Here is a 15254-nt window from a genome sequence, read left to right on the forward strand (position 1 = left end):
CCCCACCAGGGACATTGTGAATCAGTTGTGAATCAGTACAAACCTTTTATAAAAGCAATTGGGTGACACATTAATTGGAAGCTGTGACCCAAAAACCTACTTCTGGGAATTTACCTGTGATGGATGAAATAAACAAGGAAAAAAAGAAAAAGCCAAATGCAGTTATCCATTCCAAGCAGAATAATCTAAAATTAGAACCAAGTGAGAACCTAAATGTATAACAGCAGGGCAGCTAAGAAAATCATGACACATAACTGAAAGGAACTAATGTTACATAACTGTCAAAACTCATGTTTTTGGAGCTTGTTCTACCTGGAGAAAAACCAACAAGTCAAAGTGTGACTCACTAAAACCCGTGCCTGTTTACCCAGACATGAAGGAAGAGCCTGGGAAGTATTAATAGAAATTATATATGATCATAGCTCTCGTTGATATATAACTTTCAATAAATAATGTCATTTTTAAAATAATTCACGTTTTAATTTTTAGTCATTTATTTATTTACTTATTTACAGCGTGGAGATTGAACGATGGGGCAAGTTTCCATTTTTAAAATAAATCCCCCCTGGCACTCTGGGAGCTGAGGCAGCAGGAGTGAGAGTTCGAGGCCAGCCTGGGCTACAAAGTGAGCTCAAGGCCAGCCTGAACTGCATTGTGAGACCCTGTCTCAAAAAGACAAAAGAAAAAAAAAAAAAAAGAATCAGGTCTTAGATTCATTTAACAATTCTTGTTTTTTATTACTGTTTTGAAGGACGCCTGAAATATTTGAAAACTGAACGATTTAGGCCAAGCCAAAGCATTCTGTCTTCCCAGAGGCACTGGTCAAAGCCAGGTGAGTCACAACAGATTGTGTGCACCCCAGGGAATCTGGCCCTGTGATGGTTGGAATCTGACGCCTGTTCCAGGAAACAGGAGTGGGAAAGAGTGTAATCACAGCCCTCGCTCTCACAGCAATTTGGTAATGTGTAATACACTTAGGGCTTCCTCATTTCTTATAAAAGCAGCTTGATTTTCCAGAGCAAGGACCACAGCTTGCTCTAGAATTACGCAGAACTGTGTAAGCGAGCAACTGTTTAGAAAATCATGTAATAAAATGACAATAACTAAAACTTTCGGCACCAAATTGACAATGACTGTGACTCTCAACCAGCTGACAAAGCCAAGGTGAAAGGTTTTTCTAAACTGAAGTTTTAACTTACTCATTCCGGTCTCCCTTTCCAGATCTTATTTCTTTTCTAAGGCAACAATATCAGCTGTGAACGGCTGCATATTAAACATTCAAAGCACGCCTGTGGCTAACCCTGGATGGCTACAGCATTATAATCCTCAAATGAATAGCGCATGTAGCAGCAGCCCTTACAATTGGAAGAGTTTTGGCCCCAACTTGTTAAATAACCCTTTTTGTCCTACTGTATTCTATTTATTGCTGTTATGGTAGTGTGTGTTAAACAGTCCTTTTTGTCCTGTGTATGTGTGATCACTTCTAGGAAGTGCCATTTTATGAAAGACAGTAATAAATATTAAGTGTTAGATTCCTGAGGACCTAGCTGTGAAACCTGACTGGAGTGCCAGTCTCCTAGGAAGCTGTTATTGCCTCATAAATACCACTGCTGGACACTCTCAGGTTTTACTGTGTTGGGTTCTAGCACTGTTGTTTTTTAAAAGTTTGCTCCTTTTAATTCAGGGCTGGGCTGTAAGGTACCAGTAAAAAAAAAAAAAAAAAAAAAGCCTACTCTGATCTTTCCCCAAAAGACTGCATGGCTTGCATCAAATTTTTTAAGGGTCAATGACTTAAAAAGATGAAAATATGACAAATGGGTTCTACTTGCCTCCAGAGAGAGAAAATATCTCCCTGAGGACCCTGAGGTGTGTGGGGAGGGGGGTACTGTTTTGATCGTTGAGCCAGTGCATCTTTAAGCTGTAGTGTATTGCTCTGAGTTGAGGGTTGGTTGTCAGTCCACTACCTTACCTGGCCAGAAGACTTTGCTCCCTGTATTTAGATCTCATTTCCATCATCTTGGGCTGTTGTGATCTTGGAACAAATTCTAACCTGCTCATACTCAGTCCCCATTGACAAAAGCGAATGGGATAAATGAGGTAATTTCTGGATCTTTTTGTACCTTCTCTCTAGTTCCAGGGCTCTGCCATTCTGCTGTTGCAACTGATGTCACGTGATTTTATTGTACCTTTGTATTGTAATGCCTGGCTGACCAAGTGTACTCTGGATTTCCATCTCATTCAAAACTATTTCTGGGGCCAGGGATGTAGCTCAGCGGCATAAGTGCTTGCCTGGCAAGCCTGAGGTCATGAGTACCATTCCCAGTACCAAAAAAAAAAAAACCATTTCTGGTTATTTTTTAAGTACTGAGGATTGAGCCCAGGGCCTCATGCTAGGCAAGTGCTGTATGATTGAGCTACATCTCTACTAGACCTTTTAATTTTTATCATTTCAGCATGTTTTGAATAATTTTCTTTGTGAATTTTGACAAAATCATGTTGACTTTCGGGTTATTTGAAAGTAAATTTGGTATCTTTCAATACTGTTTTCCCATGCAAAAACTATTCTCTTTTTCCAGTCTTTTTTTATGTCTCAGTAAAATTTTATAGCTTTCTTCATATAAGTTCTGCTGTTTACTTTGAAGATAAATCCTAGGCATTTTGAATTTTTACTGCTATTATTTTATTGCCAGTAAGTCTTTGAAATAATTACAGCTGACTTATGGACTCACTAGTTTTTTATGTGTTGATGTACAGAATTATCTCCTTAATGAACTCACTTATTTAAGATCTTTTGGGGGTAGTTTTTGTGAATTTTCCAGGTAGAAAGTTCACTTATATGAACTTTCAGAACAATCTAAAGTTATAACAGCAATAGGTTACATTATTCCTTTGTTCATCACATTAATCAGAATGCCTTTCCTCTTTAAGTCACTGTAGGATGCAGACTGCGTTTGTGATAGCCCCTCTTGATGGAAAGGGACCGACCATACCAATGTGACACAAATTTTGTGTGTGATGCTGGACTGAACCCAGGCCCTATCACTGAGCCACACTCCCCACCATCTATGAAATTTTTTTTTTTTTTTTGGTTTCAGGAATCAAACTCAGGACTTTGTGCTTGCCAGGCAGATGCTGTGCCCCTGAGCTATATCCCCAGTCCTTTTTTTCTTTTTTTTTTGGTGGTGCTGGGAATTGAAACCAAGGCCTCAGGCATGCTGGCAGGCACTGTAGCACTGAGCTACCTCCGCGGCCCTTTTTATTTTGAGAGTTGCCAAGCTGATGGGAATTTGCAGTCCTCTTCCCTGAGCCTCCTGAGTAGCTGGTGTTACAGTTGCGTGCCACCATGCCCAGCTCCCTACACAAAGTTTTAAAAGTAGCTTGAGCTTCTAAAAGAATCAGGAATTGGTGTTGATTGGTGTTAATCTTCAGTTTTTCTTTCCTTCACTTATTAATAGATTCCCTGATTGTTGAGCCAATTTTTAGTTCGTAAAATAATCCTTACTAGTCACAGTCTATTCTCTTTAGCTGAACTATTAAAATTGGTTAGATGATAAAAAATAAAATAAAATTGGTTGGATGATACTGTCCTTTGGCTGCGCCCACCCTGTTGCTGGAGGCTGGGCAGCAAGATGCCTGAGGGCCACTCTTCACACAGGGGTTTGAATCCTGACCCTTTATCCTGTTGCCTATGAACACTAAATCACAGGTGGAGATACCCAAATGTCTTGCCCCACTGAAGTCCACATTCTTACAGTAATTGCCTATGCTGATATCCACACTTGAGTATCTCAGAGATATGGCACAGTCTGTGGGTCCAAAGTAAAACTCTTGGTTTTGTTGCCCAACCACAGCCTCCACCCATTGCTCTTATTTCAGAGGCACTTTCTTCATCTGCCTACCTGTTACAAAAGCCACAAGCCTGGGCAGCTCTCACTTATCAGTCTATCAGCAAGTCTGACTGGCTATCTCTACAAAATAATCTCATTTATTGACAAGTCATCAGGCACATCTGCACCATCCCATGACATGCTGCCATCTTCCTCCGAACTGATTTCTCCACTCCCTTTCTTGCCCCACTGCATTTTTTTCTTTGCACTGTGATTAGGATGAGCTGCTTTCCTGTTACTCTTTCAAGATTCTTAACCACAGTCTTGCAGTCTGCTTGCCCTCTGTCTCATAAGGCTCCAGACACAGTGACATCTTTTTCAATCCTTGAACCCACCAAGCTAAATATTATACTCACCTTTGTGAACTCAGCACCCCCCCATACAATACTAGAACCTTAGACGTGTGACCCAGTCTGAGAACCTTAGACTTAAGTCTAAGAACCTTAGACTTCTGTGTCCATTTAAGATATGTATGAAACTATTTGGGTTGCTTTGTTTTCTGTTGCTGTAACAAAATACCCGAGGCTGGGTGACTTTATAAAGAGAAGTTTGTTTATTCTGGAGGCTTGAGAGCACAGAGTTGGCATCAGCTTGGGCCATGCAAAGGCCTCATGCTGGATGGTACCACAGTGGTGGTACCATCTCCTTATATACATAAGGTGGTACCATCTCCTTACATACATAAGGAGAAAGTATATCACCAGACAGGAATCCAAAAAGTGATGCAAGGCTGAGCTCAATTTTATAATAACTCCCTCTCCAGAGAATTAACTCACTCCCATGAGAACTGCCTTAATCCTTGCTGGGGCAGCATCTCCAGTGATGCTTCAAATAATCTTGATTTTATTTAGAGGTTGACATTTTGGGGGGTTTTATTTATTAAATTCTATTTTTATCTCTATTATTTCTTTATTACTTTGACAGTTTATTACGAATTTTTCTCTTTCTGCTTTTTGGGTGTTTTAATTTTTTTGAGTCACACAGTCATTTGGTTTATTCTCGTCCTATGTGTTCAGTTGTACCCACCATGGTCCTCTGAGAGCCACATAGCTCCTTGTAACTCCACACCCCGGCTCTCTTGCTGTCACTCAGCTTCTTTTTTTGTCCCAGCCTGGTGTAAGTGATATATCATTTTTGTCTCATTGGTCAGGTTCTTGATGATTTTGAGTATCTTTCTATATCCTTTTGCACTTCCCATTGCTGAAAATTATCGGTTTATACCTTTTGGCCATCCATCCAATGGACTTACTGTCTCTTACTGCTTTGCAGCAATTCCTTGTAGATTCTACAAATAAATGAATCCTCTGTTGGTTTTAAAATCTACAAATACTTTTTACTTCTGTGTCCACTTTCTTTTACCTTTGTTGATAGTATTCCTCAAAACGTTGAAAAAGAATTCTTAATTTTTATGTAATCAGACTCATCACTTACTTGCCTTTGAGTTTGTGCTTTTTGTCTAGAATGTCCTTTCCTCGTGCCTCCTTCAGGTCACGAAGACATGTGCCTATGTTTTCTCCATCTGACACCATACTTTTACCTTTTGCATTTAGATCATCGATAGTCTACTCTTTTCTTCTTCTTCTCAGTACTGGAAAATGAACCCAACTGTACTCTATGGACCTTTTTAATTTTATTTTGAAATAAAATCTCACTAAGCCATCCAGGCTGGCCTCAAACTTACGCTTCTCCTGCCTCAGCCTGCCAAGTAGCTAGGGTTACAAGTATGAACTGCCGCACCTAGCTAAAGTCTACTCTTGTATGTGGTGTTAGGGAGCAGTTTTATTTATTTTTATTTTGCTCCAGCTTTCCCACAGGGTCAGACCTCCTACACTGATTTGTGGTGCCCACTTTATCGAATATCAAGTCCTTGTTACGATGTACACACATGTGCTTATCTCTGAACTTACTCTGTTTTCTTTGGTCCCTTGGTCTGTGCCTGAATCTTTCCCATCTGGTCCTGATTACTGTGGCTTTGTTATATGATTTATGTCTAATATTGTGCAGTTTCTCCTCTTTACTCTTCCATTCTGAGCTTAATTTTGCTATTCATCCTTTCCCATGTGAGTTTATGGAACCCCTCAAAAAAAGTCTACCTGGAATTTTGAGCAGCATTTTATTGAAATTTTCAGTCCATTTGGAGGTACTTGACATTCTAACAGTGAGATAAATGAAATAAGAAAGATGGTATGCCTTTCCACCTTTCAGATCATTTTGTATGTTCTGTTTTTGAAAGTTTTAACTTTTCCCACAGAGAAATCTCTTCTAAGTCAATTCCTGGGTGTTGTACATTTTCTTGCTATTGTGAATATCTGGGGTTTTTTCCTCCAGTCAGTTGTGGGCTGTTCAGGAAAAATGCTGTTGTTTTCTGTAAGCTGATTTTGTATCTGTGACCTGGCTGAACTTTAGCATTGGTTCTCACTTTACCTCTGTTGATTCTGTTGGATTTTTTACATATGTGGTCATATTCATTGCAGATAACATCAGCACAAGCTGTTCCCCTGTGGTTCTTTCACTTTCTACTTCTTGGTCTTTATTTATATATGGCACAGACGTGCTCTTCAGCCCTGGAACAGTGGACTGTTCTGATCGTTAAAGGAATGTATTCAGGGTTATCTATCATGTTTGCTGTTTTGGTTGTATAATTATCAAATTAGGAGAGTTTTCTTTTACTGTTATTCTTTAAAGAGAATTCTTAGTATTCTTCATGCTAAACAGGTATTGACCTTGGTGAAATACTTACTAGAAGACCTTGAACAGTACCAGAGGACTAGGCCATAGCCTGACTGTGTCCAGGGAGCATCTGAGATGAGTAATGTCATAGTGCTGCCCAGGACTCGGACCCAGTCTGCAGTCCCAGCAATTTCACGAATCGTCAGTCATGGTGGCCTGATTTGTAGAGTGAGAGTTTGGAGTAAATAATATAAGCTCTTCCTAATTTATTACAAATAGAAAGATACACTTATAGCTCTCATGTAAGTTTTGAGTCCCCCTTTCGAAATGATCCTCTAAATGAAGTCATTATTTCAATTCTCTTCATAATTAAATATTGCTTTTCTTCTTCTCAACTGATTTTGAAATGATACATTCTGCAGTTATCTGACTTACCCAATTATCAGTATTTGGTTTCAGTAGCTCACTGGCCAGCAGTAGCTCTGTGGCCGGCTCTGCCATCCGTTGTCCCTACGGGGACAGCGCCCAGAGCTGGATGTCTAGTTCATGGTTGTTCCTCAGTTCCAGAGCCACGAAGCTCACGGTCTGCTATTATCTGTGCTCCCACATGTAGCTTGACAGCGTTGCCAAAGCCAGGCCCCTTCTTCGTCTCCCTCCAGGCTAGCTGTCCATTCTGTATCATGTCCGTGCCACGCAGTTGCCTAGTACAGAAACCTGAGTGCCAGCTCACCTCTTCCAAGTCAAATCCTGAGCTTCCAGAGGCGCCTGTGGGTCACACTGCCATCCCTGAATCTCCTTCCCCTGGCCAAGCCCACCAGCTTCTTTTACCTCCCCCACTGTGCCAACCTAGTAACTAGTTTCCCTGCCTCCTGCCTGCCTCACATGCGCACGCACACAGACACACAAACACACAAACACGCACACACACACACACACACACATACACTCTCGTCCCAAGTCCATTTTCCAGGATACTCTTCCTGAAAAAGAACCCAAGAACCCCACCTCCAGTGCCTTTGGCTCAAGACCAGACAGACTCCCTCGCCTTATCGTTAGACCAGCACTCAATCCAGCATCCAGCATCCAGCCAGGACACTGGGCACTAATAGTGTTGGCACAGGGGCGGCCGGCGTACACTGTGCGGGCTGTTGGGATGCCTGCCTGCCTGGCATGTGAGGCCCTTACCTGACCGCCCCCGCCAAAAAAAAAACGCAGTGCTTCTGCAACCCGCCTGTGCTGCACACTGCCCGCCTGCCCTCCACATGCTGTTCGGGCCCCGCCACCTTCTGCGCCCAGCACCTGTCCTCTGGGCCTCCTCACTAGGCGGTGTCTCCAGGCATTTGCAGAGCCCAGCTTTTTTTTTAAGCTATCTGCTGGCCTTTACAGAGGAGAGCATTCTGTAAATTTATAAATAGGGTTCTCTTTAGACACCCATTATAAATACTTTATTTTTATAGTTTGCTTATTCTTTTCATGCCTTACCATTAGTATTTTCACAGTTTTTCATCCACTCGGGATTTATTTTGCATGTTTATGAATCAGGCAAAATAATAAGCATACAGTAAATAAGATACCGAGTAGCCATGACTGCTTTGGAAAAAAGCGAAGCAGGATAGGTGAGGGTGGGGCACTGTCATAGGGAAATCAGTGTGAAGACATGTGAGTTGCTGGGAGGGGACAGCAGCTGCAAAGGCCCGGAGCTGTGACATGTTTGCTGGGTCGGAGGAAGGGCTGGAGGTGGACAGAGGAGGGCCACATGGTCAGGACTTCGTGTGGAGAGCACCAGTGCAGGCTGGCGGGAAGCAGAGAGGCTGCAGGAGAACTTGGGGAGACCGGGTGGAGGCTTAGCTCATACAGCCGTGTTGGGAGACGGAAAGGCCCAGGGGCTTAGCATTTACTCAGGATCGAGCCTGTAGGCTCTGCAGATAGACCAAACAAACTGCTAGAGAAAAATTCAAGACTAACTCCAGGGTGTTGGCTGGATTGACTCTCTGAGGTTGGGTGGGATGAATAGTAATGGACTTAAAAAACCCTTTGAATGGGAGCTGTTAACCAAGGGAACAGTCCCCTAGTCGGGTTCCCTAGGGTGTGTGAACAGCATAGGCTGAGAGCTGCGCCCCACAAAGAAGCGGGGAGTCAGCCACGGAAGGAGGAGTGCAGGAGACTGGGGACTGAGGGTGCAGGAGCAGGAATGGGGCCGTGAGCATATCCCCAACCCTGCGCCTGTGACCCCACCCAACCAGGCCTTCAAAACGCTAACTGGTAAGACTGAGTAATTTCACTAGTACTTCTCAAATACACTCTTACTGATGACCACCAAGACAGCACTTCCGATTTCAGTAAGGTTAATGGAAACATAGACAGGATGTGAACTCACTTCTTTGTTTAATAATTCTTCCTATAGCTATTACCCAGTTTAGTCACTAGCTGCACAGGATATGAAAACTAATTTTCTAATTCTTAGAAATTCTATAGTAACCCCATTGCTGGGCACCAGACTAACTGCAGCACGGCAGCATGTGCCATTCTAGGTTTTGCGACACAGTGATACTTTGGATCATGTGATTTGTTTTTATTTCTTTTTTTTTTTTTTTTCCTCTCCGGTGCTGGGAACTGAACTCACGACCTTGCGCTTGCCAGGCAGGCACTTTGCCGCTGAGCTAAATCCCCAGCCCCTGGATCATGTGATTTGACCTAGTGGTACTGTTTATCTTTTTCTACTCTGTCTTTGGCCTCTGCCCTTGGAACTAAGCACTGAGGTTAAATGAGGTATTTAATCTGAAAGGAGGTTTGTAATTTGATGAAGGACATTCTGCAAAGGGTCATAAATTGTGATATTTGGCTTGTTTGTTGTTTTCTAAACGTGCTAGCCCTGGTATATAAGATTTCTCTGAGGGGCTGGGGATTTAGCTCAGCGGCACAGCACCTGCCTGGCAAGTGCAAGGTTGTGAGTTTGATTCCTGGTACGGGAAAAAAAAAAAACCACACACACACAAAAAAGATTTCTCTGGTACCAAAAGCTAGAAGAAATCACTTACAAACTATCAAATGCTGAACTGAAACACTCAGCAAGTGTGTGGCTGCACTTACTGTGAATGCTGCCCACTTTAAGTATCTCTGTCCGTCCTCTATAGAGAAAGCAATGAGTTTACAAGTAAACTTGCAAAATCCTAGGTGTTTCCTTTTTCTAGTAAAATTGTACTGAGAATTTCTTTGAGGAAACCCTTCTTGGCATTTATAAATTCAGGGACATTGATTGCTTCACTTAACAAAATCTGATGTGTCCTGGTGGGTGCCAGTCACTGCCCCTGTCCCCAAGGACACAGCTGCAAACAAGCGAGACTTATTCCCTCCTTGCCATATCCCTGCCAGAGAAGAGAGATACAGCTATTTCAGAGTTACTTAATCCCCAGCACCCACCTGGGGTGCTTCCTAACTAGGCATGGGACTTATAAGACTTCCATGGCCACACTTGGTGTCCACACAGCAGCCCTTGACTCAGGGTGGTGTCCACACCTAACACCTGCCTGTGACTGCTCTGGTTCAGAAAATTAGATCCACATTGGTGGGTAAAGGGATCCCCTTGGTATAGAAGGTCAGTACCCTTTAGAACCTGATAGCCAATGGTACAGCTTCCAGGGTTCTCACAAGAACGTGCCTGGTTCCAAGAACCACCTGTCTAAGAAGCTCAAAGCCATGGCCAGCCCACTGGGTAGAGGGTAAGGGGAAATAGTTCCTCCCAGACAAGGTGCAATTAGCCAATTGGAGGTTATGTTTTCTCTAAACGATGTTGCTGGCATTCCACCTTACCAAATTTCTAGGAAACAGAGCTAGAAACTTCAAATTTGCCCCAGAGAACAAAAATGAGGCATGGGGGCAACCCACCTTCTGGGTCCTGTTCTGTTTCTCTTAGGCAGGAGCTGTCTTTCTCTCAATTTATATTTCCTACTCTAAAAAAAAAAATAAGTTACGCTTCTCTTTACTTCTGATCACTTTTCTCCTAAGTGCTGTCCAGGAAAGGCCCAGGATATGAGAAGTTTATGACCAAGCGGCTGTTGCTATTGCTGCGTGTTCATCCATTATGCAGCAGGCGTCAAGTGCTTTCAACATAAATGCAGGACACTGATGCCTTCTTCTTCCTTTTGCAGAGCATTCATCATGGTGAAGGCTGGCTGCTGGCTGCTGGTTCTTTTTGTGGCTACATGGAGTGACTCTGGCCTCTGCAAGAAGCGACCAAAACCAGGAGGAGGGTGGAACACTGGGGGCAGCCGTTACCCATCCCACAGCGGGGGGACCTGGGGCCAGCCCCATGGTGGTGGCTGGGGACAGCCTCACGGCGGTAGCTGGGGCCAGCCCCACGGCGGTGGCTGGGGCCAGCCCCATGGTGGTGGCTGGGGTCATGGAGGTGGCAGCTACAGTCAGTGGAACAAACCCAGTAAGCCCAAAACCAACATGAAGCACGTGGCGGGTGCCGCGGCGGCTGGGGCAGTAGTGGGGGGTCTCGGCGGCTACATGCTGGGGAGCGCCATGAGCAGGCCCCTCATTCATTTCAGCAATGACTACGAGGACCGTTACTACCGTGAAAACATGTACCGTTACCCCAACCAAGTGTACTACAAGCCTGTGGATCAGTACAACAGCCAGAACAGCTTTGTGCAGGACTGCGTCAATATCACGATCAAGCAGCACACGGTCACCACCACCACTAAAGGGGAGAACTTCACCGAGACCGATGTGAAGATAATGGAGCGCGTGCTGGAGCAGATGTGCACCACGCAATACCAGAAGGAGTCGCGGGCCTACTACTACCACGGCAGGGCTGGCTTGGTGCTCTTCTCCTCCCCACCTGTGATCCTCCTCATCTCCTTCCTCATTTTCCTGATAGTTGGATGAGGAAGACTTCCTATTTGTACCATCTTCTTCATCTTGGTCCAGGTTGGGGGAGGGGTATCCAGCTGCAGCCCTTTTAGTGGTGGCATCTCATTCTTGCTTCTCTCTTTGTCCCCTATAGGCTAATACCCTTGGCACCAAAGGGCACTGGAAAACGTAGGGTAGACCCAGATGCTATTTATTCAAGGCCCCTTTGAGTCCTTCGTTGGCCATTGCAGGCCGGTAAGAGTATAACAGCAAATAATCAGCGGTTAGTGTAGGTTTATTTTTGGCCTAGTGCACCGGGTTGAGGCTGAAGCAGATCTCCAGTTGTCAAATATCTTTGCCTGAACTTCTGTGGCTCCTTCAGTAGCCAGAGCTCAGGACATGAATGTTGCAGCTTAGCAATGATTTTTATAGCAGTTTGGAAATTTTTTCTCTTCCACTCTAAGAAAACCTCACAGCATTTCTGCCGAATTTTAAGAAAAGGCCACATGATACTCATTCAAAAGATGGAAAAGCAAACAATAGAAATCCTTCACCCTCGGGCTGCAAGCTCAGCCTGCGGGAATATGTCCTGTGTCCACAGAGAGCCTTTGCCATGGGGGCTGCACAGCAGTTGCTGCATCAAGAGGAAAAAACTGCAACCCTAGGCCTCCAAGCGGAGGCCACACTCACAGAAGGTGAGCGTGACTGTGACACAGACCGGAGGCTTCTGGGACTGAAGGCGCCAGCGTTTACGAATGTTGCCCTTGGAGACAGCCTCCCGTGTGGGATGGGTAAGGCATCCACACGCGGCACCCTTTCTTTAGAAACATAAACACAGGTACCCGAGGCAGCACAGAAATTACTTACCTTCTACGCACTGAAGGCAAAGTTTCTTTGTTCATTTACTGGACACTAGAATGATTTTAGCCTTGTTTGGGAGGAACCAGGAGATGGCAACTCCCGGGAAAGCTGCAGTTGCAAAGCACGGGCCTCTGGAGGATTACGTAAGAAAAAGTGTCACGGTGCAGGCCAGAAGGCTCACGTTTCTTCATTTCTGCCTCAGAATTGTGCAAAACCAGAATTAGGTCGAGTCCTTAGTTCCTATAATTTGCTTTTAAATCAAAGAACAAGGAGACAATCTAAAAAAATAAGTTGCAGATGACAGAAATATCCATTCCAAGTGGAAGAAGAAATTCTATTACTATTGTCAAATTAAGGTCAATTCTTCACTAAATTATTTAGTACTGTCACCTAGCAAATATCTATTACTATTCTGCAATGTTATTGGCTTGCACTATGTGGGTATTCTATGTAAAACGTATCTGTAAAATACATATTGCATATGGCAAACTTAGAAGTTTTGTTTAGAGCAGTAACATCTGAAGTGTCTAATGCATTAGCCATTTTGTAAGGCATTAAATAAACCTAAAATGTGGGAACCCTTTTGCATAGCCCTTAAGCTTATAATGTGCACTGAACAGTTTTGTATAAAAGTCCAAAGTGGACACCACTAACTGGTCTTGGAAATATGCATGTACTTTATATTTTCTATATTTGTAACTTCGCATGTACTTGTTTTGTTGTATAAGAAGTTTGTACGTGTTTACTATCTGACTGAAATTAAACCTAGCTACAGTGACCACAGCCCATGAGTGTGGTTGTTTCACCGGTGCCTGCCCTGCGTGGGCAGGATGGGCAGCACCGTCAGGCCTCCGGTCTCAGCTGCCTGCCCCGATCCTGCGCGCATTCTTACTTCCAGCCACCGTGCGCCAGCTCAGCTCTGCTCCCTTTTCTAAAATGTCTCAGTGTGCTCAGCCCTGGGTAAAATGCAAAGGTCCCGTGAGGCAGGAAAATGGGGGCCTCACACTCTGGGAGCAGTTTTCTGTCCTGGGTTTGGAAAACGATTTTCTTCTTTCTTTTTGCTAGTACCAGTGATGGAACCCTCGGCCTCATGCATGCCAGGCAAGTGCTCCACCACTGGTTAAAATGAAACTTAAACTCTGAAGTACATACCTAACTCAGCTGCAATGACAGTCACTCTTCTCACCTTCAGACCAAAAGGTCACTGTGATTTGTCACAGTCTTTCTGCTCATAATACACAGGTTCCACTTCCTGTTCTCCCACCCTGCTGTGGTGCTCCTGTTAGCATTGGCAGTGGTTTTCTTTAGCAACTGTAATTTACTAAAGGCAGGCACTAAACACACAAAGTGACAGTGGTTGAAATCACAGCATTAATGTCTTGGCAAATGCCCGTGTTATCAATGAGGGAGCAGGGCCCCCCAGGAAATCACACTCAGGCCACAAATTAAGGGATTTGTGATACTCCCAGGTCAGAGAGAAACATCGCATGCCGCACAGGGACCTGTAAGAGAAGGTCTTAAGGTGCAACTCACAACTCAATCAAGCAGCTCAAGGAGACCCAGAAAGGGAAGGCGTGGGCAGCACCTGCTCTGGAGGCCAGGGTGGAGTTCATGCAATGAAGGTATTCAGGGATTTCACTGGCACCTTTGAGTGTCACCAAGTTAGAGTGGAGTGGATAAGAAAGGCAACTCTGGCAGGTGCAACCTTATCACACTGGTGCACCCATTGAGACATCAGAAAAATACGAAGTTTAAAAAGTGCACTATACACTGTGAATACCCTGCAGCTGTCAGAGTATTGACTTTATATTAGGACAGAAAGGGGTGAGTCAACATCTTGAGACCACCATCATTCAAAAAGCTACTGAATGAAATGACACAAAATCCCAAAAGCATGACTCACAAATAGGCCTCAAAGTCGATCCTTGAAACAATTGCTAGAGCTATTTTCACTCTACCCTTTTTGGCACTTTCATAATTACTTAAAGCTAAACCATTCGTTATCTGACAATCTTAATTCCTCAAAAATAGCCCACTGAGAGTTGGCTTACTGGTAGCCAACTGGTAGAGCATTTACGTAACATGCAAGACCCTGGACTCAGATCCCAACACACACACACACACACACACACACACACATACACACACACACACAGCTGTGTAAGAGGACAAATCTTTCAATGCATAGGTATTTGTAGGGCCAGAATGAATGATAACCGTATGTATCTTCCTCAGGCTTCTGGGTTTTCCTTTCACCTCCAGTTCCTGTGAGTTGTGCAAAAGGAATGTTTATGCAAAGGAAAGAAAAAATAAATTTAAAAATAACTCACAAGTTATTCACAAGACCCCAAGAGCAGGTACTTCAGGAGAACTGCCTGGGGATGCCTTTGTTTCCTCTTCCCTAAGGATGAGCCCAAAGAGGTACCCACTACCCCTGCTTTAACAAGCACCCCCAGAGCTGCAGATTCCCAAATGCAGAGAGGATTTGCATTTCAAATAAATTTCCAGGTGATGCTGCTAGTGTGGACCTGAAATATGGAAATTCACTGCTCCACAGAAAGATGCAAAAGAAACAGAAGGCTGCCCAGCCCTGAAACACACCAGAGACGTATAGACATCAAATCCCTGCTTGGGAACAGGAAGCTGGGAATTTTCCCTGCAAAGGGAGACACTCAGCGCCCACTGTCTGCTTCCTGAACCACATTCCTGCGGCCCAGCAGGTCAGAATTCAGGCTCGTGTCATCCCTCCATCTGCCTGTCCTCCCCTGGGTGGACCACACCACAGGCATACACACCTCAGGCTCCTAGAGCTGGCTCTTTGAGGTGTGGCTCTTTGAACCAGGGAGCTGCAGAGAGGCTTGGACACGTGGGTCCACACCCATGAATTCAAGGCCCCTCATAGGTGGGATGGAGCCAGGTGGGATGAGAAGGGGGTGGGACAGACTGGAGTCCTCCCTTTGGGCTCCTCCTCCAGGCCCT

At 44.3% G+C, this 15254-nt stretch overlaps 1 protein-coding gene across 1 annotated transcript; it reads left to right on the forward strand.

Annotated features, from left to right (window-relative positions):
• Positions 1-726: 726 nt before the first annotated feature.
• Positions 727-13058, forward strand: Prnp (prion protein). The gene is made up of 2 exons (XM_005380818.2): positions 727-832; positions 10706-13058. The coding sequence occupies exon 2, from the start codon at positions 10716-10718 to the stop codon at positions 11448-11450; it is 735 nt and encodes a 244-aa protein (XP_005380875.1). The 5' UTR covers positions 727-832; positions 10706-10715; the 3' UTR covers positions 11451-13058.
• The last annotated feature ends 2196 nt before the right edge of the window (positions 13059-15254 follow it).

Source organism: Chinchilla lanigera, unplaced genomic scaffold, assembly GCF_000276665.1.
Source record: "Chinchilla lanigera isolate Chin_1 unplaced genomic scaffold, ChiLan1.0 scaffold00014, whole genome shotgun sequence".
NCBI classification, from domain to species: domain Eukaryota; kingdom Metazoa; phylum Chordata; class Mammalia; order Rodentia; family Chinchillidae; genus Chinchilla; species Chinchilla lanigera.

Excerpts from the sequence above, each read along its gene's own strand:
- Prnp (XM_005380818.2), top strand. The coding sequence starts at position 10,716 with ATGGTGAAGGCTGGCTGCTGGCTGCTGGTTCTTTTTGTGGCTACATGG.